This window comes from Berghia stephanieae, chromosome 8, assembly GCF_034508935.2.
Source record: "Berghia stephanieae isolate SIO BIC M18660-M18661 chromosome 8, UCSD_Bste_1.3, whole genome shotgun sequence".
NCBI classification, from domain to species: domain Eukaryota; kingdom Metazoa; phylum Mollusca; class Gastropoda; order Nudibranchia; family Aeolidiidae; genus Berghia; species Berghia stephanieae.
In genome coordinates, this window is record NC_088367.1 from 33,046,391 (window position 1) to 33,072,039 (window position 25,649).

Genomic DNA, 25,649 nt, shown 5'->3' on the forward strand with positions numbered 1-25,649 from the left:
TCAAATTCTTCTCTCATTTTTGTTTGTATGCCATTGTCTTTGCATAACCTGTAATCCCTCTTTATTCTACAAGCTGTTCTCTGAATAGCTTTAAACTTTATCCTTACTGTATAAACAACTGGGACATGGTCACTGTCTACATCGGCGCCTGGGTAGGTTTTGCAATTTAATATGCCATTTCTGAATCTTGATGATACTGCTATAAAGTCTATCTGGTTCCTTGCTCTGTCCCCTGGTGATTGCCATGTCCAGGTTCTTCTTGGGTGTTGTTGAAACCAGGTGTTTGAAATCATTAATTTATTTGTTCTACACCAATCTGCCCAGATGTTTCCTCGTTCATTTCTGTCTCCGAGTCCATGTGGTCCGATTATGTCACCATCTCTGCCTCTGCCAATCTTAGCATTTAGGTCCCCCATTACCATAAGGACTTCTTGTGATTTACACATTCGTTTTGCTTTGTCTAGTGAATGGTAAAACTCTGTCATATCTGCATCTGTCGCCTCTTCTGTTGGTGCATAAACTTGAATAATATTGGTGTCTACTACAGGTCCTCTTAGCTTAACCAGCAAAACTCTGTCTGAGATTGCTACGTGCCCTTTGTAAAATTTGGTTGATTTTTGGTCTAAGATCATCCCTACTCCTTTTTGGAAAGAGGTTCCACCACTCCATATGATCTTATATGTCATGTTGTTTTCTTGTTTTGACATGGTTCCCTGCTCTTTCCATCTCATCTCTGCCAGGCCAAGAATATTTATTTGGAGCCGTTTCATTTCTTTTAGAATGTTGTTTAGTTTTCCTTTTTGGGCACAGGTCCTGACATTCCATGTCCCAATTTTGGTTTTGTCACCTTTGTTAAATTTATTTCGCCTAGTAACTGGCTGACGGTTCGGTGTGACCTGACGAACATCACGCTCCCAACCGAGCGAGGCAGCAGTCTTCCGTGAAAACATGCTCCCCTTTACGCTGTCACCGTTTAACTTTTTGGACTTATTCATGCAGTTAACTCGGCAAAGTTACAAGAATGGTTTGCCATTGCCTATTCTTGTCGCCCTCTGCAGTTGGCCAGCTTGACCTGTTACCGTTCGACACCACGAGGAGGTTGCAGTAGGGCTTGATGATGATCTATCTTTGCAGACTTGGCATCATCCATTTGTCGAACATATATATATATATATATATATATATATATATATATATATATATATATATATATATATATATATATATATATAAATAAAAAATATAGCAAAATAAACAAATGTATAAATAAATACAAAAATTTAAAAAGGAATCTCATTAAGTTCAAATAATACCGATTATACACAACCATGGTACCACACAACTCTGGATAAAATCAAATGCAGACAAAATTGTGATGCACCGCACTGGAAGTTTGAAAATTATCTGTTTTCAAACATCTGTGTGGTTTCAAAATTTACAGGCAGGATTCAATTTTTTACTGTAACCTGATATTACATTCATGGTTTTCACCAAGAGAGAAGTTGTATAGCGATATGTCTTAGTCCTCAATGAACATCAAGTCACACCGCTATTTCTGACTCTTATGTGGTCTAGTGGTATGACATTTGCCTTCAGATCGAAAAGCCCTGGGTTCGAGTCCCGAATGGCGCATAATTGAGCACTTGGAAAAGGCTCTTTACTCACACTCTCACTGTAATCGCATAACAAGCATCATGGCTCGTCCTACATGTTAAGTGTTGCTGTTAGCTAGGGACCCCTTGTAAAGAGCTTTGAGCATGTTTAGTAGATATTGCACAATTTAATAGCTCAAAGTTTTATGGGTTTTTTTTTTTTTGTCTTTTTTTTTTAAGTCTGCATCTTTCATTGCCGTCACCAATGACTGACAAGACATGGATTTTCAATGGTTTTTCAATTTTCATTGACGCCATTTGTATCCGCATCCATAATGTGTCAAAGATAGGACAGCATATTAAAAAAAAAAAGATCTTAAGCTTTTATATAGCGCAATATCTACTTAACATTCTCAAAGTACTTTACAAAGGGTCTCTGGCCAACAGCAACACTTAACATTAGGACGAGAAATAACTATGCACTGAGCGTGGCTCGAACACAGGACCTTCTGATCCGAAAGTGAGTGTCATACCACAAGACCACATAGCTGCACAGAAAGGAAAAAAATTATTTTTTCATTGACATGAATATCCCATGTATTTTATTTATATATACTGCCATTTTATTGAATAATACAGTATGTGCTATTTGGTTACCATTGCATATACTGTGTTTTTTTAAAACAACGGCAATATATATATGACAGTAGAACAAAATAAGTAACGTGGATTAAATATCAATTGAAAGAAATTCTCTACAACTGTTGAAAGAGTTAGTGTCAACAAATTTTACTGTTCCTATGTATTGCCTCTAAGCAGATTTCACATTACACATTTGAAGATAACACAATACCATTACCTTGCAACAAAGTTCAGAGGTTATGGATCCGCCTGTAGTGCTGGAGTTAGCATTGATGATAGATGAAGCTTTCTTCACTTGAATCAAGTTCATGGATATACCAAGCTTGTAGGCACAAACTTGAATCACCTGAAAGAGAATGTGTATTAGTATTATTTTTCTTCTTTGAATAAAAGTGTCCACTCAATTGATGTGTTGCTCTTTATGGCCATGAAATAAATGAATCAAACTTAATATACCATCAAAATATTGCCCATGTCCATAAAAATAATGAGGATGATTCAGTTTTTAAAAAAAAATAATGACAATACCTTGGTGTTGATGCCCTGTCCACAGTCAATTCCTCCGTGAGAAATGGCTACACTCCCATCCCCGTGGAAAATTGACACCATTGTGTTGAAATCACAGTTAGCCCAATCAATGCCAAAGCGATTAGGCATGAGGGCAATGCCTCGTTTCCTCCAACGATTTGCCTGATGAAGACAAAGGAAAAAAAAGAGAAAAAAATGGGAAATCCCACCAAAACAACAGAACCACTAAATGTGCTCAATAAGCTTTGTAAAGAGTCCAAGCTAAAAGCAACACATATATATTATTTTTTGGGATTTTTTTATTTTCGTATTTTTCTCTCTGCTTTGTCTAAAATGAGCACTGTTTCATACACACTTTTTCAGATCTTAATATTACACCTTTGCCTGCTCCTTCATTTTTTTTTTCTTACCTTATTAAAGTCTTTCACTGCAGCTACACGTTTCACCAAATCAGTTTCCGTCTCAAACTGAGCCACAACAGGTCGGATTTTGCAGTTACTCAAAACCTCTCCACTTGGCGAGGTCTGAAAGAAAGAATTTAGCAAAAATGATTATAATGAAACAATAGCTCAGATGAAGATCACTTGCCTCAAAGAATCAGTATTGGTCCGGAGAGAAGTCGAGGTTTTTTTTTTCTAATCCCTCTGACCATTTATGGGTAGTGGGGTCATGTTAGATTCTGTGGAAAGTACTTTGCAATAGATAAGCTTCTTATCCAAAGTAAGCAGGCAATTTTTACTCATATTCTCTCATTGTACTAAGAAGTAAAATGAGTACCTGGCCGTTAACAGCCTTTCCTCTGTCGGAAACAAAATCGCAATATCAACAAACAGGCGTCATGTCTTGCCCTACATGTTAAGTATTGCTGTTGGTTAGCGATTTGAACATGTTTAGTGGATATTGTTCTATATAAATGCTCAAGTTTTTTTGGGTTTTTTTTTACATTATAAATTATTTATTTTTAACTTTTAAAGGGAAAAAAACTCAAAACATGGAGCTTTAAATATAGCACAAAATTCATTAAATATACTTAAAGTAAAATTGAGCATGAAATACAAGACATGACACCCAATAAAGTACAATTATAATTTGTTTTTTCTATAAATATAATGCTGTTACTGCCAGATACGCCTGAGTATAGTCAGAAAATATAAGTAAAGAGTATTTTCCAAAACTCAATTTTGGCCCGCCCAGAGCAGACCCAACTTAAGGACCAACAAGTCACTACAATCCAAGTATTCATTCAACAATGAGCCCATAACGATTTAGGTTATCAGACTTGCAAATAAGTATACATCGTGTCAATATAATACAGATGCCAAAAAAATAAAAGATAAAAGGATTAGATAAAAAATGAACCCCCCCCCCCCCCCCCCCAAAACCCATTTGTTTTCTCTCTGATTAAGAAAAAATAATCTTATTGACCACTAAAAAAAATAAAATATTTTAACAATTTGGACTACAATTCAAAGTTTAAAAAAAACTAGGTCATCTTGACATATAATAAGTTTAAGGTGCATGGTCGGCCATATTTTGTTTTATTCTTTTATCTTCATACCTGGTTTGGGACGTACAGATTGAGTTTGCGTAGATTCATGGGATCAAATTTCAGCTCTCTGGAGACATGGTCCATGATAGTCTCAATGACAAAGAGGCCAGGTACAGACACTGAAACAATATAATTGGAGTAAATAAATCAGATAACAAATTAATCAATATATAAGCATATAAATATGTACACATTAAAAATTAAAGTTTAACAACAATAAATCGATAAATAATGAAATATATGACATAAATCACAGGACGGGGTGTGGCTCAATGGTATGGTCTTTGCTTTATACCAGAAAGGTACCGAGTTCAACTACCCGTCGCACTGTGTGGCCTTGAGCAAGTCACCTCATCCTAACTCACTTAGCAACACTGCACTGCATTTGATACCTGTGTTAATCCAGTCTTCCACTTGGGGATGAATTTTAAACAAATTGATAAACTTTTAACCTTAAAAATTAAAATATAAAAATAATATAGTTTCACGTGAAATGATAAATGTTCTTCCAATTACAAAAGGTCAGGTATAGACATTAAAATACAATGTAATTTGAATATATAAACAAATAAATAGAAAATAAAATGAACAAGTAATTAGGGGTTTTACTGTGCTTGCAATATTTTTATATGTAATTATAGCGCCAGTAAAAAGAGAGATGATTGCGATAAAGTTGTAGGTCTGAAGTTAAAAGCACCAAAGGAAAAGTAAGAATAAATAAAAGCAATCTATCAATGTACCCATTTTGGCTATATATTAAAACCCCATCCAGACTCAAGGAAAAGATCCTGCAATGAAGGATACGCTCAAATGATTATGTTCACAGTACACAAAAACTATAATAGTTCATAACAGAGAGAGGATTTACATTGGGGAAAAAATATCTCTAAAAAAAATAACTACAAAAATGAACTATAATTTTAACTACCTCTCCCTCAACTAAGAATTCGTGTCATGACTTTGTTCTGGAAGGAACTATGTAAATGTAAACATTCTCTCTCTCAGCTAAGAATCCCTGTGATGACATTGTTGAGTAAGAAACTATGTAAACATCCTCTCTCTAAGCTAAGAATTCCGGTCATGACATTGTTGTGTAAGAAACTATGTAAACATCCTCTCTCTAAGCTAAGAATCCCTGTGATGACATTGTTGTGTAAGAAACTATGTAAACATCCTCTCTCTAAGCTAAGAATTCCGGTCATGACATTGTTGTGTAAGAAACTATGTAAACATCCTCTCTCTAAGCTAAGAATTCCTGTCATGACATTGTTGTGTAAGAAACTATGTAAACATCCTCTCTCTAAGCTAAGAATTCCTGTCATGACATTGTTGTGTAAGAAACTATGTAAACATCCTCTCTCTAAGCTAAGAATTCCTGTCATGACATTGTTGTGTAAGAAACTATGTAAACATCCTCTCTCTAAGCTAAGAATTCCTGTCATGACATTGTTGTGTAAGAAATTATGTAACACGCAATATATTACTTGGAGATCGACAAGCAGTGGCAGCCGGTTTGTTGGTCTTCACAGTGATCAGGGTGAACAGCCAGTTGGGGCAGTAATAGGCTGGAAATAAAACAATATAGATTTGCATGAATTGGAATTGGGAATCTGAGGAACTCATTTATGACACAGAATTAATTGCTCACTCTATCAAAATCATGAGATTAAAAAAAAAAAATAAAGCTCAGAACACTGGGTTAAACACTAATGTATTGCAGTTTTTTTCTTTTTTTTTTAAAAAAAAGGCAAAGATTTATGAATAAATTTAATGGCTTTATGAATGAATTATCAAATAGACATTTATAATATTGCATTTTAGTAATTACCTGACAGAACTCGCTGCTAAAATATATAGAACTATTTAGTCACAAATTCAGCTCACAACACTTTTTTGTTGTTTTTTTTTTTTAGCTTTTATATAGCGCAATATCTACTAAACATGCTTTAAGTGCTTTACAAGGGGTCCCTGGTCAACAGCAACACTTAACATATAGGACGGGTCATGGTGCCTGTTAGGCGATATTATAATTTTTTCAGATAAAGACAATGCTGTTAATAGCCAGGTACTCATTTTACAGCTGAGTACGGTGAGAGAATGTGAGTAAAGAGTGGTCATACAACAAAACCACATAAGTAGATTGTATCAGAATCAACAACATTCAACTGTTTACAAGGAAGATATACTATTTGATTATCTCTTGTCCACCAGATGCAAGCATAACTCTTGTGGCCTTGTGGTGTGACACTGACCTTTGGATTGGAGGGTCCAGGGTTTGAGTCCAACTGGGCGGTGCATAGTTGAGTCCTTGGAAAAGGCTCTTTACCTGGCTGTGTTAACAGCAGTCTCTGTTCAAAGAATTGTAATATCGCCTAGCAGGCGTCATGTCTCTTCTGACCTGTTAAGTGTTCCTATTGGCTATGAACCCCCAGTAAAGTGCTTTGAGCATGGTTAGTCGATATTGCGCTATTTAAAAGCTAAAGTTATTTTTGTCCTTTTTTAAAAATTTTTAACAGTATTGTCTCTGTTGGCAAAAAAATTGTAATATCGACTAGCAGGCATCATGTCTCGCCTCAAATGCTAAGTGTTGCTGTTGGCTAGGGATCCCTTGTAAAGTGCTTTGAGTACGTTTAGTGGATATTGCACTATATAAATGCTCAAGGTGCAAAGGTTATCATGACTGAAAACAATATATCTGGTACCGTTGTCAATGTGATTCAAGATGGTCGTTCCAAGACTCTCATAGGGGACGATTCCTAAGTCTTCATACAAAGTCACATTGATACCGAGGAGTTTACCAGAGTTGTCCACACCAATCTGAAAAAAAAGCCCATTATATTTGCAATATCAAAATTGTATTCATCAAACTAATTTTTATTGTAATCAACATCATTGACACTTATCATCATGTTCACTATCATCATCATCATCATCATCAGCGTCATCATTATCGTCGTCGTCATCATCATCATCATCATTGTCGTCATCGCCATCATCATCATTGTCATTGTTGTCATCATGTCATCATCATCATCATCATCATCATAATAATCATCATTGTCGTCGTCGCCGTCATCATCATTGTCATTGTTGTCATCATGTCATCATCATCATCATCATCATCATCAGCAGCAGTAGCAGCAGCATTTAAGGGTTAAAAGTTAACGTTTCATGTTTCAGCACATACAAGACAAGAGGGACATTTGAGATCATCTCATCAAGAGACATTATGTAGTAAGCTGACCACCCTTTTCACTACTTTCATTTTTGCATACCAATCAAAGTGCAAAGTGCACAGAATATGAATGGCCATGAAATTACATTAGTAACTCAAAGTACTGACATCCACCAGATTTTTTTCAATGCCTTTAGTCACTTTATCAGTGGGGACTTTCCACCTGTCCCGCATGTATGCAAGGACAAGAACTTGAAATTGCAGAGTATTTGGTCATGTGTTGCGTTGTGAAGAAGCTACCGGATGGGTTCGGGACTGTACATAAATGTGGCAACAAATTCGCTACCTAGATGCATATACGAGATGGAAGTCGGCTTGGACGAATTCAATCCCTGAAGGGAGTGGGGACATCAACTCCTCGAAATTAGGTGAGAAGTTGCCAGGCTTCTCCACCAGTAAAAGGAGAAACTGGGTGGTAGCGAATCGACTTCGGTCGAGGACCTGCCTCACAGCAAAATCGCTTCATTAGTGGGGACTTTCCACCTGTCCAACATGTACCCGATGTGGGATGGAACCCGAAATCGCAGAGCATCTAGTTGAACGGTGTGTTATGACGAAGCTTCCGGGTGGGTTTGTGATGGTGCACGAGTGCGGTACGGACTTTGCTAATTGGGTCGATCGTTATATTGTGAGCACCATTAGAAGCTGCTGCTGCCACCTGGATAGAACAATCATAATATAGTAGTGTGAGGCCAATAGAAGCTGCCGCTGCGTATATGATTACTACACACATAACGATTGGTCAACATTAAAGGGTTCCCATTGTCCTTTTATTAATTCATCAAATAAAAGACTGGCCGCCCAGACATAATACTGATATGAGACAGCGGGTCAAAATATGATTTGCATATGATTACTTCACCAATAGCACTTGGTCAACATTCAGGGGTTCCCATTGTCCTTCCTTTCAATTTTAAAAGAATAGGTTGGTTTGCCCCAAAATTATTTTTTTAAAACTCACTTCATATTCATAGTAGTAAGCTGGCCGTTTTCCCAACATTTTCATGTTGTCATGGATATCCAAATGCATCTTAACTGGTCTGAAATTGGAACATTTCATTCACATGAGAGGACGAGTATAACTAGATTGTTGTTGTTGTTGTTAGCGCTGTTGTCTTTATTATTAATCTTGTTATAATTAGCTGTAATATTATTATCATTGTTATTATTAATATTTTTATTATATTATTATTATTATTATTATTATTATTATTATATTATTATTATTATTACTATTATTATTATTATTATTATTATTACTATTATCATTATTATTATTATTATATTATATTATTATTATTATTATTATTATTATTATTATTATATTATTATTATTATCATTATTAATATTATTATTAATTATTATTATTATTATTATTATTATTATTATTATTATTATTATTATTATTATATTATTATATTATTATTATTATTATTATTATTATTATTATTATTATTATTATTATTATTATTATTATTATTATTATTATATATTATTATTATTATTATTATTATTATTATTATTATTATTATTATTATTATTATTATTATTATTATTATTATATTATTACACTTATTGTTATTATTGTTTTGTTGTTCCTGTTCTTGTTATCACAACTATCATTATTGTTATTGAATCTGTTCTTACTGCATCTTCCTCATAATTCCTTTCCCGTTTCACATTATTAAAAAAGCTACAAGAAGTCAAATAAAAACCAAATAAAATCCTTACCTTTCCGTGACATGAGCAGCAAGAGCACACAGACCAGATATCAAAAAATTTTGAGTGATTTTTCCACCAAACGCTCCACCAATTCTCTCCAGCTCAACTGTTACCCTAAAAACAATTGAAAAACAAAAACAAAAAAACAAAAGTCCTTTATAGCTGTAAAAACTGTGAAACCAGGGGTCTATGTAACAATAAGTATGATAAAATTAATTGCTTGCTATCAATTAAGATAAGAGAAAGATAAAGTGAGTAAATGTGTTTCATATAAAAGGGGAGCGAGTCACATTTACTCTATTTTTCTCTTCATCTTAATTGGCTCATTTAGGAATCTCTGGCTACTTTAGTTATTTAGTTTGTGTGGTCTAGTGGTACGACTGGAAGGTCCAGGGTTTGAGACCTGCTCTGAGCAAAGTGCATAGTTGAGTCCTTGGAAACGCCTCTCTACTCACATTCTCTCATCGTACTCAGGTAGTAAATGAGTACTAGGCCATAAACAGCGTTGTCTCTGTCATATAATATTGTAACAGACGTCATGTATCATCCTACATGTTAAGTGTTGCTGTTGGCGAGGGACCCCTTGTAAAGTGCTTTGAGCATGTTTAGGGGATATTGCACTATTTTCTTACTTCTAACATTTGGATAGAGTATTCGTCCATTGCAAACTGATATTTAAAAGCTCTTCAGAGATCCAATTACCCAATCACTGCTAGGTGGTCAGAAAAAAATCTCTGTTCATCTCAGACTAGCAAATTTGATATATCGACAACTGTTTTGAGGTAAAAATGGGCTATTAATGTTGAAAATCAGGCAGTTTAGTAGACCTTCAGAGCCAGGCCTATGGAGGTGGAGTTTATCCCGGTTTCTATAGTGCGAAACGGACAATAGCACTAGTCTATCACAAAGTACTTCTGCCAGATCTAACAGACCCAGCCAGCCAATCACTGTTTGGTGGACAGGGGGGGTGGGGGAGTCAGAAAAAATCTTGACCTGCATCCGGAATCGATCTTGGTCCCTTTGCTTTGTGAAATGAGTGTTCTACCACCTGAGCTATAGGGACCCCCAAAATTCAGGCACTGTACTTAAAAATATCCAATATTTTCATTCACAAAACAACAGAGATGGGTTAAAAATTAAATTTGAATTTTAAAGAAATAATATTGTGGAATCCCCAAATACTTTGCAATAATAGTTTGTATGATTTTGTTTTAGAATCTAAAAGAAAAATAGATGACTGCCTGTTCGTAATAGCCTTTGTTTTCCCGCAAATATATTGCAGGTTTTCCACTAGGTTTAAAAAAAATTTACTTACGCACATTGTGGAATCCCCAAAACCTGAGCAACAGTCTCCACCACACCGTCCACCCATTGTGTTGAAGCATTGAGCTTCATACCTCCTGTGTCAGTGGGACAGCACACCGTTGTCTGTGTCTCCATATGGAAATGATACTGTTCGCCAGTGTACACATTGCCACTAATCTTGTAAGGAGCATTTTTTATGGCAGCTGAAATCAAATAAATTCGAAAAAAAATAATTGAAAAGTGACAAGTTCATGGCGTATTATTTTCTATAAAAATATTAGAAATATTTTAGCTTAGTTTTACTTCGAAATGTTAAATGATAATTTCTACATGATTAAAAGCCTTTAAATCAAAAACTTAAGCATTAGCTTTTAATGAGCTGGAAATCAAACATGTAAAAAAGCTGCAATCACTAATTTGATTGACAAGGGAGAAAAAAAATAAAATCTCGCACAAAGAGAGAAATTCATTTGATGCTCCCGCTCAGCAAAGGACCTTACATAGGGTCCAAGCAAAATCAAATGATCTTTATCCAGAACAAGCACATAAAGCCACATCTAAAGGGCTTAAGATGAAAGGGGGGGGGGGGAAGTGGTTGTATAAACATCATCATTTTAGTGCCAACCTTCTGGTCTTAGTCAATTTTTATTTCTTTCTCGAGAAATTTTTTAAAAAATCTTTTAAAGCCTTTCTTAGGAGTTACAAGGCTTAATTTCCCACTTGATCTAAAAACCCCTAAATAGAACATACAATTCAACCTTATAACTTTCATTTATATAACGAGGTGCTCTAAACATAGGGCACAATTGGTGAAGGTAAACAATTGAGAAAGTAGCAGGTACTGCAAAAATTCTGGTCTTTTAGTTGTTAAACATACTTATGGGGTCTCCAACTGTGACAGGTTTGATTTGATCTGGGAAGAACATTTTTTTGGCCACAGCTTCTTTCAAGTCAGTGATGACGGGTTGTAAGTCTGTGTATTCTACCTGGACCATGGACGCAGCGTGTCTGGCAGTGGTTTCCAAGTCTGTGGGTGAAAATTATACCAATATTACTATCATCATCATCATCATCATCATCATCATCATCATCATCACCATCACCACCATCATTATCATCATCACCATCATCATCATTACCATTACCATCACCATCACCACCACCACCACCACCATCGACACCCTTATTCCATACACCAACAGCACAGTTACAATGTAGATTACCTGCAACAATGATTCCAATGGGTTGACCAGCGTAGCCGATTACACCTGAACTCAGAAGCTATAGGAGGAAAATCAATTAAGGAAAACGAGTAAGTAAACAAAATCAAACATTATTTGATAATATTTCTGAACAAGCTATGACTACACATTCCAAAAACATTTGATTTTTAAAATTTAAATCTAAAGAATCTGTGATTAATCAAACCAAAAAAAAATTGATATTTGACCATAGGGCCTTAAAAATCTGTAAATACTTGTATAAAAACAAATAATGTTTGATTAGGTATAAATGAAAGATAAATAAATACACATTATATTAACGTGGGCTGGGTGAGAATAACGCGGCAGGCTGGTTTTTCAAACATTTTATTACGATGTTTTCCTTTCTGCTAAATTTCTAGTGTATCAAACATTATCCTGAATATAAATCACTTGTCTATGTTTGGACAAGGCACAAAAATCGATGTAAATGAGTAGAATGTTCATCCTTTATACTGATTGGTAACTTGCCATACGTAAATTATCATCTATTTTCCTCCCAATATTTAACTTCTCAGATTATACACGCCTCATCTAGATTTATCCTTATCCACAATCTCGTAGAGGGTAAATCTTAAGTAAATGAAAATATCTAAGTATTCGTAATGATGACGAAATCAACAAAAAGAACAGTGACATTGAAGACAACATTGGTGATAGAGATGATGATGATGACGATGATGATGATGATGATGATGATGATGATGATGGTGATGATGATGATGGTGTTGATGATGATGATGATGATGATGATGATGATGATGATGATGATGATGATGATGATGATGATCATGATGATCATGATGATGATGATGACAACAATGATGATGATAACAATGATGATGATGATGATGACAACAACAACGATGATGATGATACAACGACGATGACAATGATAACAATGATCGTCATGATGATGATAATGATAACACTGATGATGAATATGACAGTGATGGCTGGTTAGATAAAAGATGATGGTTCAAATAAAAAGAGGAGAAGAACAGAATGAGGAATATAGGTGTGATTATATAAACTTACTTCTTGTGACATATCAGTAAAAATCCCCGTCCCCCTCCAATTGTTGACTCCACCTTTCGGAATGTCTTTGGCTTGTATGAACGCTTCAACACCTGGGTAAGCCTAGCATAGATAAGATTGTTACATAGAATGTCATTTTTTTTATTGATAGATCAGACAATCAGAATATTTGAAAAAAGAAGAGTAAATTCATTCTATTAACTGCCTTTAACCCTCTCCTTACCAACTATAGGAAAATCGTCACATTCGTTACGATACAACCAACATTTTTCTTTTTCAAATTTTTCTTGTACACCATACAATTTATAGAAAATGAACAGTGTGTTGTGAAGCATGTTCTGCTTAAGAAATTATTAATGGCAAGAATGTATTGCTATTGTGTCAAGTGTGATTCAAAAATATATTTTTGTGTTAGTTGGGTGTTAAGTTTTGGAGAAAATCCTGAAAATGGCTGGTAAGGAGAGGGTTAATATGACAATCATGAGAGTTTTGCGTTAAATCAAATTGTATGGTTAAGACTTCAAACTATGCTCAACACAACTTACAAAACTGGGAAAACATCTGTATTTGTTTTGTAATTCTAATTTTTGTACATATTTAGTCTAGTATGTAAAGTCATCATGTCAAGAGTTAATAATTTACAAATTTATAGGTTAAACATGAAAATGTTCACATTCAAATATAAAGTAAAATCCACATAAAGTCAACGCTCTCAAAGTCAACTTCTGCTTAAACGTCACAATTTTTCTGTTCTTTGTCTAAATATATTCCATTGATAATGGATAAAAGTCGAACTTGCTTAAAATCGACCAATCTTTCTGGTCCAGCAGTCTTGAGCTTGAGCCTTTTTTGTATATATATATATATATATGAGCCAAGGTCAAAAGGTGCCCGCCTGATACCAGTGTTAAGAAAATTTGATTTTTACTTAATTATGGGCTGTTTTCATTGGGTTAATGCTTGTAATCAATTGATAATATGAAGAAGAGATAAAATTAGATAGCTCAACATACTCTGTTCTACAGAATATGAAATAAACAACTTGAAAGTCAAATTTGAATGCTGTTTGGCATGTGCTTAAAACGAGGTCAACGCATCACCTTTTTAGAAATCATGTAGAAATTAAATGTGATGTTTTAGCTCACGTGATTTAAATTTGACTAATAGTATGAAGTCAAAATTTACTTTTAAACGCAACTGCAGTATATTACATATCTGATTAAGTTTCATATAGAGTTCTTAAAAAGTTGGTGTTGCTTGTGACCTTTGGTGTCATCAAACACAGCACAATACTAAGACTCGACACGAAACTTTAAAGCTCATTTTTAATGTTTATAAAATCTTTTATTATGAGAAAAAAGGATAGATTTACTATCTGAATTCAAATCTTGGAGTAAATGTATACCGTTTTGCCGATATTGAGGTTTATTGGTTTTGGTGTCATTTGTCACAAGCAACACGGCATGCGTGAACATGTGGAAGTTTGTTTCGTTAAATGGCGACTCGCAATTTTGATCCACCCTTCTTACCAGTCTTTGAAGTGCAGCACTTTCATTTGCCTTTCCAGCGTGGTTCCAGGCAGAAAAGGTAAGTTGAACTTTGGTGTCATCACTATTTTACATTGTCACAAGCAACACTTGATATTGGATATTACAAAGTGCCACCAAAAAATTATGTTTTCAGCTGTTATTCTATTTACAAATATGATATTATGACATCTCACATAAGACTGATTTTGGCACAATTAATTATTTCCTTGTAATTCTAATTTTTTATGTTTCAGGGTTGTATCAATCAAGAAAAAGACAAAACTCAAGCTTTTGACGAATCCAGATAAAAGAAGGGTTGTCAAGAAATTTGATTTGATTTACTATTAACACACTAAATTACTACAAACTAGCAGATTTGAGCAGTAGGCGGATGTTACGGTATGGTTACATGAATTCATTACCATGGCTGATATTTATCTAGTGTTTGTTTGACTTCTGGTACTTTTTGTGACCATTGGTGTCATTGGTTAAAATGTCACAGGTGACACTTAAGTTTGAAGTTTCTAATGTATTTCTGTTTTCATGTTCTTCAAAGCTTGAAATGTCATTGAATTACATTTTAACAGGCTATATTACATGTGTTCAGTTGCTATTCTTGATTTATTGAGGCAAAATTGCGTTCTAGTGCCGATTTTGACCAAAGTAATAGCAACAATGGTATTACTAATATCTAATCATATTTCCAATTTGCAAGTATTTAGTCTCTTAAAATATTATCGAATTTCCTTTTAGAGTAGGTTATTGTCTTTTTTGACTGAAAAGAATGATGTATTATGGACGAAAGTGTGATTTGGTGTTGCTTGTGACATAAGTAATGGTGTCACCGGTCTTATGTCAAAAGTCACATTCAGATGCTCTAATTTCCATGTATATTTCTATTTTTGAAGTCTTTGGTTTCTGAAATATTATTAAATTCCATATTTAACTGTGGTTATTACACTGGTTTGACTGAAATTAATGATTTATTGTCGAAATTGCAATTTGGTATTGCTTGTGACATAAGTAATGGTGTCATCGGTCTAATGTCACAAGTGACACAATGTCGCTAAATAAGATATGCTTTGGTCACATTATTTCCCAACATTTTATTCCAAAAGTTTCTGAACATTGCTGGTAATAAGCATATGCAATATTGTTGTTGTTGTTAATGCACAAACATTTTTATGAAATAATATATTTGCATTCTATGTTGCTTGTGACCGATGACACCAAAAAAGCAACATTTTCTCCAATAGTTGGTATTATTATTGTACTATGATTGTTGTTGATTGTGTCTTTTTGTCTATAACTTACTAAATAAAGTTTGATACTCAACAAAAATCATTTGGTTATTGAGTTTTTTGTCTCATTTTGGTGTCACCGGTCACAGGTGACACCAGCAACCTATAGGTATTGTTGATGATATTATGCTGCGTTAGACCTTAAAGTTATCTAAAGGGCCTTTGATTCATGAAGTACAGGGTTTTTGCTACACATATAGAAACATGAATGGACTATTATGTCACTTTTATTTTGAGGAAAAAAATTGGCACCTTTTGACCTTGGCTCATATATATATATATAGTGCAATATCCGCTTTACAAGGGGCCCTGGCCAACAGCAACACGTAACATGTAAGACATGACACAATAGAGACAGAGACAATGCTGTTAATAGCCAGGTACTCATTTTACACCTGAGTATAGTGAAAGAATGTGAGTAAAGAGCCTTTTCCAAGAACTAAACTATGCGTCAAGCGAGGCTAGAACCCAGGACCTTCCGATCCGAATGTGAGTGTCATACCACAAGACCACATAGCTGCAGTCTTGGCTTATCAGGAAGTTGGTTCTATCAGCATTCCATGGCACCATTTGGATAGAATGCCAGTCAATCACAAAGCAATTTCTGCCAGATCTAACAGATCTAAATTTTTTTTTTAATAATTCTGGAAGGACAGGAGGACAGCAGAAAAAAAATAAATCAACTTCACCTAAGATTAATACTAATTCCTTTGATTGTAAGGCAAGGGCTCTACCCTTGAGATATCAAAGCCTATACACCTACCCCCCCCCCCCTCCCCTCTCTACCCTTGAGTCATCTCCCACCTCCTCCCCCCCCCCCCCCCATCCCCAAATCCCCTCTACCCTTAAGCTATCAAGACCTCTACACCCCCCCCCCTCTACCCTTGAGCCATCTACCCCCCCCCCCCAACCCCTCTCCTTGAGCTATCAAGACCTCTATACACCCCGCCCCCCCCCCCCCCCCCCTCCTAGGAATGACATGCTTGCTTCACCCAAGATTAATACTAATCATTTTGCTTTTAAAGTAAGGGCTACACCCTTGAGCTATCAAGACCCCCCCCCCCCTTTTTTTTTTCTGCCCCCTTGGAATACCGTACTTGCTCTATGTTTATCAGCTTATATCCACTCACCAAAGCCGCAGATGCATCAACAGATTTAATCTTGGCATTTCCAACTGTACTGTAGACTACTGCAGCATTCAGCTGGTCTGGTTTGGGAGGCAAGTCAACTAGATATACTGGGGCTCCACTTGTCTAGAAAAGAATACGATTAATGAGCTATAATCACCGTAGGCATCATCATCATCATCATCATCATTACCACCATCATCATCATCATCATCATCATCGTCATCATCATCACCATCGTTATCATCATCATCATCGTCATCATCAGCATAGCACATGTTCTACCGAGCTATCAGGAGCTTCTCATCTGCTAAAAGTTCACCATCACATTTAGAACTTTAAAATCAAATAAAATCTTTACCAAATATCCAGCAATGGTTTTTGGCATGGGTTCTGTCAAAGGCCACTTTTCTTTATTAGTGCCGTAGTCCTGAGTTCCGGTCATCAGGGGGCGAGCAATCTTTGACCCTCCACTCACATATCGGGGGTCCACAATGTTTTTGCAGATGTCCAGGCAATACTGATTTTTAAAAGAAAAAAAAAACTTTGTTATTTAAATGATTGAACGTAAATTAATAAAAAAACAAGTTTAAAAAAAAAAATTATAATAATGATAATAATAATAATAACAATAATAATAATAATAATAATAATAATAATAATAATAATAATAATAATAATAATAATAATAATAATCACCTGGATTTTTGGCTAAAGAAGAAATAGATTTGTTGAACACTGACATAATATAAATTGTCATGCAGACACATATAGCACCTAGATGAGAGATTTTAACATCATCTTTCATAGTTTAAAATGTATGACAATAAAGGTCATACCACAATGACCAGCTGTCATCCCAAACCCAGGATTCTCGATCACCCTCTTTCTGTGTTCAAGCTCAAGGCATTGAATGAATAGAAAACAGTTGAGCACGACAACAAACCTTATAGAACATGGCCAGACCAAGACTCTTTCTGTAGGCAGCACTGGATTGACCCTCTTTAAACGTTGGCTTGAGCTCAGAAGCCAAAATCGTCAATGCCTCTGTAAGACAACAGTTACTTTATATGACTGAATGGGATAAATTTAAAAACTACTTTGTAATTGTAAAGAGAACACTCATAATGCATTTCGAAAGATTTAGTTCAATGGCCAATTCAACACACCTCAGGTTATACATAAGGTGGCACCGTCATTAGTGAATGCTTTATTTTATATATTTATTTGCTCATTTTTTTGTTTTTTTTTTGGGGGGGGGGGAGGGGGATTCTTGAGCAGGCATTGTAGACATTACTCCACTCGACTAAAGCATAAATGAGTACTTGTCAGTAGGCAGTGATGGATTGCAAGTGCAAGGATGTCTGACAGTCGACTTGTGTGAAGTGCTGATGTGATAAATTAATCTTTGGTAAGAATAATTGCCTTGATTAATCCACGGAAATGAATTGAAAATGCACTGTATAAATGAGAAAATTAATTGTTGTTGATGTTCAAATTGAAAAAAAAGAAAAACTCACGTTTAAGAACAGCAGGATCTTCCAGCTTTTTATTGACTAAAAAGCCTTCTGTGAGAGTTGCGTGGATCTGTGGAAATAATATTGTATACTAAATAAATGACTAAATAACATTCACTGATCTCAGGGATTGAAAATGTATCTTAACTCATTGAAACTTCAATATGAGTTGCGTGGATCTCTGAGATTAAAAATGTATACCAAACAATGATTAAATAGTGAAAGTTGTATGGATCTGTGGGAATGAAAATGATTCCTGGATCATTGACTTTGAGAATTGAGTGGATCTGTGAGATTGAAAATGATTCCTAGATCATTGACTTTGAGAGTTGTGTGTATCTGTGAGATTGAAAATGATTCCTAGATCATTGACTTTGAGAGTTGTGTGTATCTGTGAAATTGAAAATGATTCCTGGATCATTGACTTTGAGAATTGAGTGGATCTGTGAGATTGAAAATGATTCCTAGATCATTGACTTTGAGAGTTGTGAGTATCTGTGAAATTGAAAATGATTCCTGGATCATTGACTTTGAGAATTGAGTGGATCTGTGAGATTGAAAATGATTCCTAGATCATTGACTTTGAGAGTTGTGTGTATCTGTGAGATTGAAAATGATTCCTAGATCATTGACTTTGAGAGTTGTGAGTATCTGTGAAATTGAAAATGATTCCCAGATCATTGACTAAATAACCTTCTGTTTGATGGACTGATAATGCATTCAAAATCATTGAATAAATAGCCTTCAGCTCCCTGATTTTCATGATCTGTGGGACTGATATTGCATTCTAAATCATAGACTAAATAGCCTTCAGCGAGAGCTGAAATAATCTGTGAGATTGAATTAATCTCCTAAATCGATAACTAAAAAGCCCTCTGTGGTAATTGCATGAATGGATTAAAAATGTATCTTAGATTATTGACTAAATAACCTTCAATGAGAGTTGTGTGGATCTGTCAGAGTTACGAACGCCTATATAATCTTTTCATCATAATAGAGATATAATATAAATAAAACAGATATGACACAGTGATATATGTGCATCATTCATATTATCAAAGAGAAAGTATGAGCAAATGGAGGGTTCTGGATAGCTCAATTGGTAGAGCACTCGCTTTACAAGCACAAGGCCCGCGAGATTGAAACAGGGTGTAGTCAGCATTTTTTTCTGACCCCCTTGGACCAAATGAAGCAGAAAGTACTATTGCAATAGACCAGTGTCCTGCCTCAAAGGGGAACAAGCAATTATTACTATCCATTTCTCACTTTATAAAACAAAATACGATTTAAACTTTGGATCTTAATATCTCATGACTTTACAGATTAAAGCAGATTTTCCTCTTATGACCAATTTAACTACAAGGTCAAATGCGTACAAAATTTCAGTCCAAGAAAAATCACCAGAACCCTTCCATTCTGAGTGTATTTTGGGTTTGAAAAAAAATAAAAATCTCCATGAAGATGACTAATATAGAGATGGGTTTATGGTGGTAATGTCATGTATAGAAGAGATCTTGAATGGTATTATGAGATTTTTATCTTACACCAGAGTCTGCTCACTAATTTGTACTTTGATATTGTGTAGAATAGGAAAACCTCTTGACTTACAAAATCAGCACTCATTCCAAGCATGACGATGCTGGGTTTACTCTTGACCAGGCAGTTCTGGGATTCGTCAATCTCCATTCTGATGCCGCCAACAGCATAGGAATGGCATGCCTATGTATGGAAAATGGAAAGTAAATTATAGAAGAAATTGCCTTGTATATTGTATTTGATTCTGTTTTGTTCTTGTTTTTAAGGGTTTTACGGCGCTTGCAACAAATTTGGGTCATATCAGCACCAGTAAAAAGGAAGAAAATTGAATAGTAAAAACATTATAGATGTGCAATTAAAAGGACTTGAAGAAAAAGTAAGTAGGGGAAATGGTTCAAAGAGGGAACAGATGTAGATTCCAAGAGCACACTATCCGTGTATTTACTTTAAGATCACCTATACATCTCACCCAGACACAATCACAAGATCCTACTAAGAGGAATACACTCAAGTGTTTACAAATCATAAGTTAAAAAAATAACAGAACATAACAGAGAGATGATTAACAAGGAAAAGAATATCATCTCCCAAAACTATAACTATACATTACACTGTTTCCCTCTCAGCCAAGGACTCCGGCCAGAGTCCGGATAAAACTAAGTAATCTCATTCCAAGACAAAGACAGAAAGTAGTTGGAAAACAGATACAGGGGGATAGAAGACACAGCAAGTAACCTGTGGGAGGTCGGGAACCCCACCCAGTCATTTCAATCTAAGAGTCAAGACAGCTCAAATGATTGAGAACATGAATCACAATCAAAAGGGACCTATATCAGTCCCATGTGCACTGAAAACTTTATAAAAGCTTTTGTCCACTGATCAGTAATTGGGTAGCTGGGGCTGTTGGAAATGACAGAAAGTAATTTACAATAGACTTGTATGCAGTTGCTACTGTCCGTTTGACACTACAAACAGAAACGGGGAGTTTATCCTCTCTAAAAGACTGCAAAATTTATTTTCTTAAAAGTTTAATTCTGTATTTGGAACTGAAAATAAACATGCATCAAATTCCCATATAGGTAACATTACTGGCATTTATCAGTGAGTTTAATTTTACTGTTAAGGAGCTCTACAGTGCTGGTCATATGTTCATTGATATCAATGCCGATGTAAAAATAAATGATGTATTAACCTATAAAGTATATCTCAATAGTGAAAAGTACTTTGTGACAGGCTATCATCCAATGAAAAGGGTAGCAAGCAATTGCTATTGTCCACTATAGAAACCAGAATAAACTTCAGCTCCATGGGCCCTATAGCTCTGAAGGACTACTTTTTGGACTACTTTCATTCCATACTACCATGCTCATTTAGAACAGCTATACCTGTAGCCTGAGGGCCGTTCTGTACGTCCTCATTTGGAAATTGGTGTCAGTGAAGGTTGGCACACGCATAGCCAGAATAACTTTTCCTTTCATGTCCAGTTGTAGAAAGTCAGGTAAAGTGTAATTGTCACGGTTGCCATTCTCATCCACTATAGAACAAACAGTAGGTAAATAGAGGTAAATTCTAATGTTTCAGCCAAATCAATGACACATTTGAATATAAGCAATACTTAAGACAATAGAAAAGAAAAAGAAAAGAAATAGATAAATGAATAAATCAAATATAAATAAATGAATCAAAGAAACTGGAATTATAAAAATAGATTAATTATAGAATGTATATTAATGATATGGATTCAATACCCACTTTTTAAGCAATTATTTACTTTTTTGCTTCCTTAGTTGCTTATTTTCCTTTCCTATTTACCCCCCCCCCCCCCCCCCCCCCCCCCCCCCCCCCCCATATGCTCATTTCATCAACACAATTCCTGTTGATATTGCACGTCTGTTCAATAGTAACACTAGTATGACTTTTTTTTCTCCAAAAACCATAGTTTTAGAAAAATACCATTTACAAATCAGTTCTGAAGACTCAAAACATTCTCGAATGCAATCCTATTTTGTCATGAACATTGATCGATTTAACATGCTTTTTTCTAACTGTAATTAATTATAAAACTTTATATCTACTCTAGATTCTAATTCATCCTTCAAGTTTACATCAGTTGACTGACGATAAACAAAGTGCGGGAACTGCCACCACGGCTTTGTTACCAATATGGTCTATTATAAGTTATTGGGGGCGAAGTGGCCGAGTGGTTAAAGCATTGCACTGTGACAAGGAAGGTCCTGGGTTCGAGCCCCACTTCAGGCACTTTCATTCTTTTTCCTTGGGCAAGATTATTATCCCCAATTTTCTCACTTGGACAACATGGGTGACATAAGACATCTTGTTTGATGAATTATCTATATTCCTTAGTGGACTGCCCAGGCGACGATATCTTATGATGTGGCGGAAGGGCATAATTAATAAGTTATATGAGCATTCTCTTTTGAAAAAAAAAAAAAAAAAAAGTTACAGGATTCTATTTCTCGCCTAACCCATAATAGTATAATATACATTAATTATAAATGGAGATGAACTTTCAAAAAAACACTTTGGTTCCTATAGTTTCAAAAAAAACATAAAGATGTCTGATGGGAAAGTGTTTCAGAAAATGGTTTTCAATTTATCACATATATGGTGGTTTGGCATTAAATATTATCATCACTGTCTTTAAAATTCAATCAATCAATCAATCAATCAATTAATCAACGAGATGAACTTTCAACAAAAACAACAACTTACTTATGAGCAGTTTAGTTCCTATAGTCTCAAGGCACGTAAAGATGTCTGATGGAAAGTCTTTGTGATGGTGTTTCAGCATTAGATTACCAGCCCAGCATCCAAGCTGTGAATAATTGGGAAATATTATGAGAGTGATAATTGAGAGGCTTTGGATGGGAACATACAGATAATTGACATTTCGGGTACAAACCCTTCGTCAGCACATTAATAAACAAATAAACGTTGAAAACAAATAAAATGAAATGGAGTATAAATTGTATCGTCTGTACTCGGTGGTGGTTGGAGTTGGGAGTGTGAATGACGCATTTGCACAAATAAAAATGTGTTTATATATCTAGGTAGATTCAACACTTACATTTCTAATGCCATTCATGGCAACACGTTTCAAGTGATCGGCTAATGCCCCAGCATACGGGGTGGCTGGTTCTGTCCTGCTCCGGTCGAACAAGAAAATCAACTGATTGATGCTCAGGTTGCAACCCAATACTATAGTTGGGTCAAACTAGAGAATGTAGAGAGAAAAATATATACAAGATCGTTTTTATCATTAAAAAATGAATAAGGAGGAGATTAGTTTCCCTTCTTTTTCTTTTTAAAACCTGCTTTGGCTTGAATTGTAAACTCTTCCACGTTTCATTTTTATTTTTTTCATTTTAACCAGTGCCCTTCAAGCACATATTTGCAGGTCTAATAACCGGCTTGATTTAACATTGTTGTCATGGACAATATTTAGCACTGGTTTGAGAGTATTTCCATTACAACAATGAGCCCATAACAATTTGGGTTATCAGACCTGCAAATAAGTTCACATTGCTATTGCCTTATATCATATCTTTCACATTATTATTTTTAAAATATATAAATATTTTTCCTTTAACACAGGACTCATCCCTTTGATCTGTGCATCATTTAATGTGCAATAAACGTAGATTAAAAAATATCAGTCATATTTATTTCCATCCACGTTTGGAATTTGACTGTCAACTAAAGTATATAGAATGCTTTACTGGTGTGGTGAAAAAAAAAAACTTACATCAATTCCATAAAGTGCTTCAATGCCTCGCAAATCTATGATGACGTCATAATTTATCATTGCCAATTCTTTGAAGACACCTGGTAGGGAATTTAATACAAGAAAGAAAAAAAAAGAAGATGAACTTTTGATGAGCAGACTGGACTTTTCAATTATGTGGCCCACCATCTCAATCTGATATTATAATAATATATGGTTTGTATATAGCGCCTTACCTTATATATCAACACGCTCAAAGCGCTTAACATTAAAATGGCTACTTTCACTCAAACATGCTATATGAAATAAAGCAATATAATGCTATATACTAAAAAGAATGTTTTAAGATGATTTTAAAAGGAATTTGCATCATTACTGTCTCTGATATATCTTGGAAGGGAGTTCCATATAATGGGGTGCCGAGTATTCAAATGCATGCTCGATTGCCAATTTTGTGAGTCATTTTTGGCTTCACGAGTATGTCCAGATTATCAGACTTTGATCTCAGACTTCTGGATTGGATGTATAATTTAAGCATGTCATTCATGTATCCAGGACAAGTATGCCAGGTTATTTTTAACGCTTTACTTTATCAGGACATCAAGCAAAATCTACAAGCCCCTAATTATAAAATATTTCTCACAAAAAAATACAAGTAGTCCTTAAAAGCCACCAGGCCCATGGAGCCAGAGTTTATCCCGGTTTCTTTAGCATAAAACAAACAATAGCGATTGCTTGCTACCCTTTGGTTAGGATGCTAATCTAAATCAAAGTACTTTCCACCAGATCTAACAGAACCAGATACCCATTCACTGCTGGGTAGACAGAGGTATTAGAAAAAAATATCGACTGCACCTGGGATCAATCTCAGTCCCTTTGCTATGAATCGACTGTTCTACCAACTGAGCTATCGGGACCCCCAATCTGGTTATTATTAATGCTTTACTTAATAGGGACATCAATCAAAATCTACAAGCCCCTAATCAAAAAATATTTCTCACAATAAAAACAATTATAAAAGGTTGCTATGAAGTTAAAAAAAAAAAAATAGTAGTCCTTTAGAGCCACAAGGCCCATAGACCCGGAGATTATCCCAGTTTCTATTGCGTGAAACGGACAATAGCAATTACTCGCTACCCTTGGGATAGGACGCTAGTCTATCGCAAAGTACTTTCTGCCAGATCTAAAAGACCCAGCTACCCAATCACTGCTGGGTGGATAAGGGGTCAGAAAAAAAATCTCGACTGCACCTGGGATGAAGTTCATTTCACAAAAGAAAAAAAAAAAGAAAAAAATTAAATTCTCCAAAGGCCCGCTGTCGAGTTGAGATTATCCATGCAAAAGACAAACTGTCTATTCAATTGGGAAGATATTATGTTATGTCTTTCTTGTTTTTTTTGGCGTTTTTTTCGTTTGTTTTTTGGCTTGTTTTGGTTATGTTTTATTATTCATTTTCTTCTAATAAATAGAATAAGAAGGAAAACTAGGAAATAACCATTTTAAATATTTCTTTCTTCGTCTTCTTTCTTTTCTATTACTTCATTCATTCTTTCTATTTTTTATTTTTTTTTTTCGTGAAACTAACATATAGTAAAAATGATCCATTGAGAATTTTTGAAAAAATAGAATTACCCGAGCCAGAGTTGCCGAAGACGAGACGATACTTTTGATCCTTGTATTGCTTCATCAGCTTGGCTAAATCGTCTATAGATGTAGGCTTGAGCCACTGTGCCTGACCATTGACGATATGGACTGGTCTATTGGAAGCTAAACTGTGGCACGCTGAAGATTCACTGGATTCACACTTTCCGGTACAAGGCTTGCCGTCTTTCTTACAGAGTTTGCCATCGAGTTCCTGTAAAACATAATGCTGCTTTAATGATGTCTTGAAGTTTGAGTTGCTGCTTGAAGCGCGAAAAAGAAATTTTTAAAGTAAAAAGGGAATAAAAGCTTAGCAAGACCATCCTCTTGTTTCAAATCATTTGTCTATGTGAATTAAATTGAATTCTCTAGTACATTT

General features: G+C 35.1%; 1 protein-coding gene across 1 annotated transcript in view; it reads right to left on the minus strand.

Annotated features, from left to right (window-relative positions):
• Nucleotides 1-25,649, minus strand: part of LOC144978533 (uncharacterized) — a 52,073-nt gene that overhangs the window by 13,222 nt on the left and 13,202 nt on the right. Inside the window, exons 7-28 of the mRNA XM_078924724.1 lie at nucleotides 25,262-25,484; nucleotides 23,651-23,730; nucleotides 22,973-23,119; nucleotides 22,618-22,720; nucleotides 21,270-21,418; nucleotides 19,957-20,067; nucleotides 18,352-18,418; nucleotides 17,778-17,878; nucleotides 17,193-17,351; nucleotides 16,835-16,957; nucleotides 12,875-12,976; nucleotides 11,798-11,855; nucleotides 11,452-11,601; nucleotides 10,585-10,777; nucleotides 9,279-9,383; nucleotides 8,508-8,586; nucleotides 7,014-7,128; nucleotides 5,796-5,876; nucleotides 4,321-4,430; nucleotides 3,173-3,286; nucleotides 2,763-2,924; nucleotides 2,452-2,580 (exon numbers count right to left, since the gene is read on the minus strand). Of these exons, the coding sequence (XP_078780850.1) occupies nucleotides 2,452-2,580; nucleotides 2,763-2,924; nucleotides 3,173-3,286; nucleotides 4,321-4,430; nucleotides 5,796-5,876; nucleotides 7,014-7,128; nucleotides 8,508-8,586; nucleotides 9,279-9,383; nucleotides 10,585-10,777; nucleotides 11,452-11,601; nucleotides 11,798-11,855; nucleotides 12,875-12,976; nucleotides 16,835-16,957; nucleotides 17,193-17,351; nucleotides 17,778-17,878; nucleotides 18,352-18,418; nucleotides 19,957-20,067; nucleotides 21,270-21,418; nucleotides 22,618-22,720; nucleotides 22,973-23,119; nucleotides 23,651-23,730; nucleotides 25,262-25,484 (2,661 nt within the window). The remainder of the gene's footprint in view (nucleotides 1-2,451; nucleotides 2,581-2,762; nucleotides 2,925-3,172; nucleotides 3,287-4,320; nucleotides 4,431-5,795; nucleotides 5,877-7,013; nucleotides 7,129-8,507; nucleotides 8,587-9,278; nucleotides 9,384-10,584; nucleotides 10,778-11,451; nucleotides 11,602-11,797; nucleotides 11,856-12,874; nucleotides 12,977-16,834; nucleotides 16,958-17,192; nucleotides 17,352-17,777; nucleotides 17,879-18,351; nucleotides 18,419-19,956; nucleotides 20,068-21,269; nucleotides 21,419-22,617; nucleotides 22,721-22,972; nucleotides 23,120-23,650; nucleotides 23,731-25,261; nucleotides 25,485-25,649) is intronic.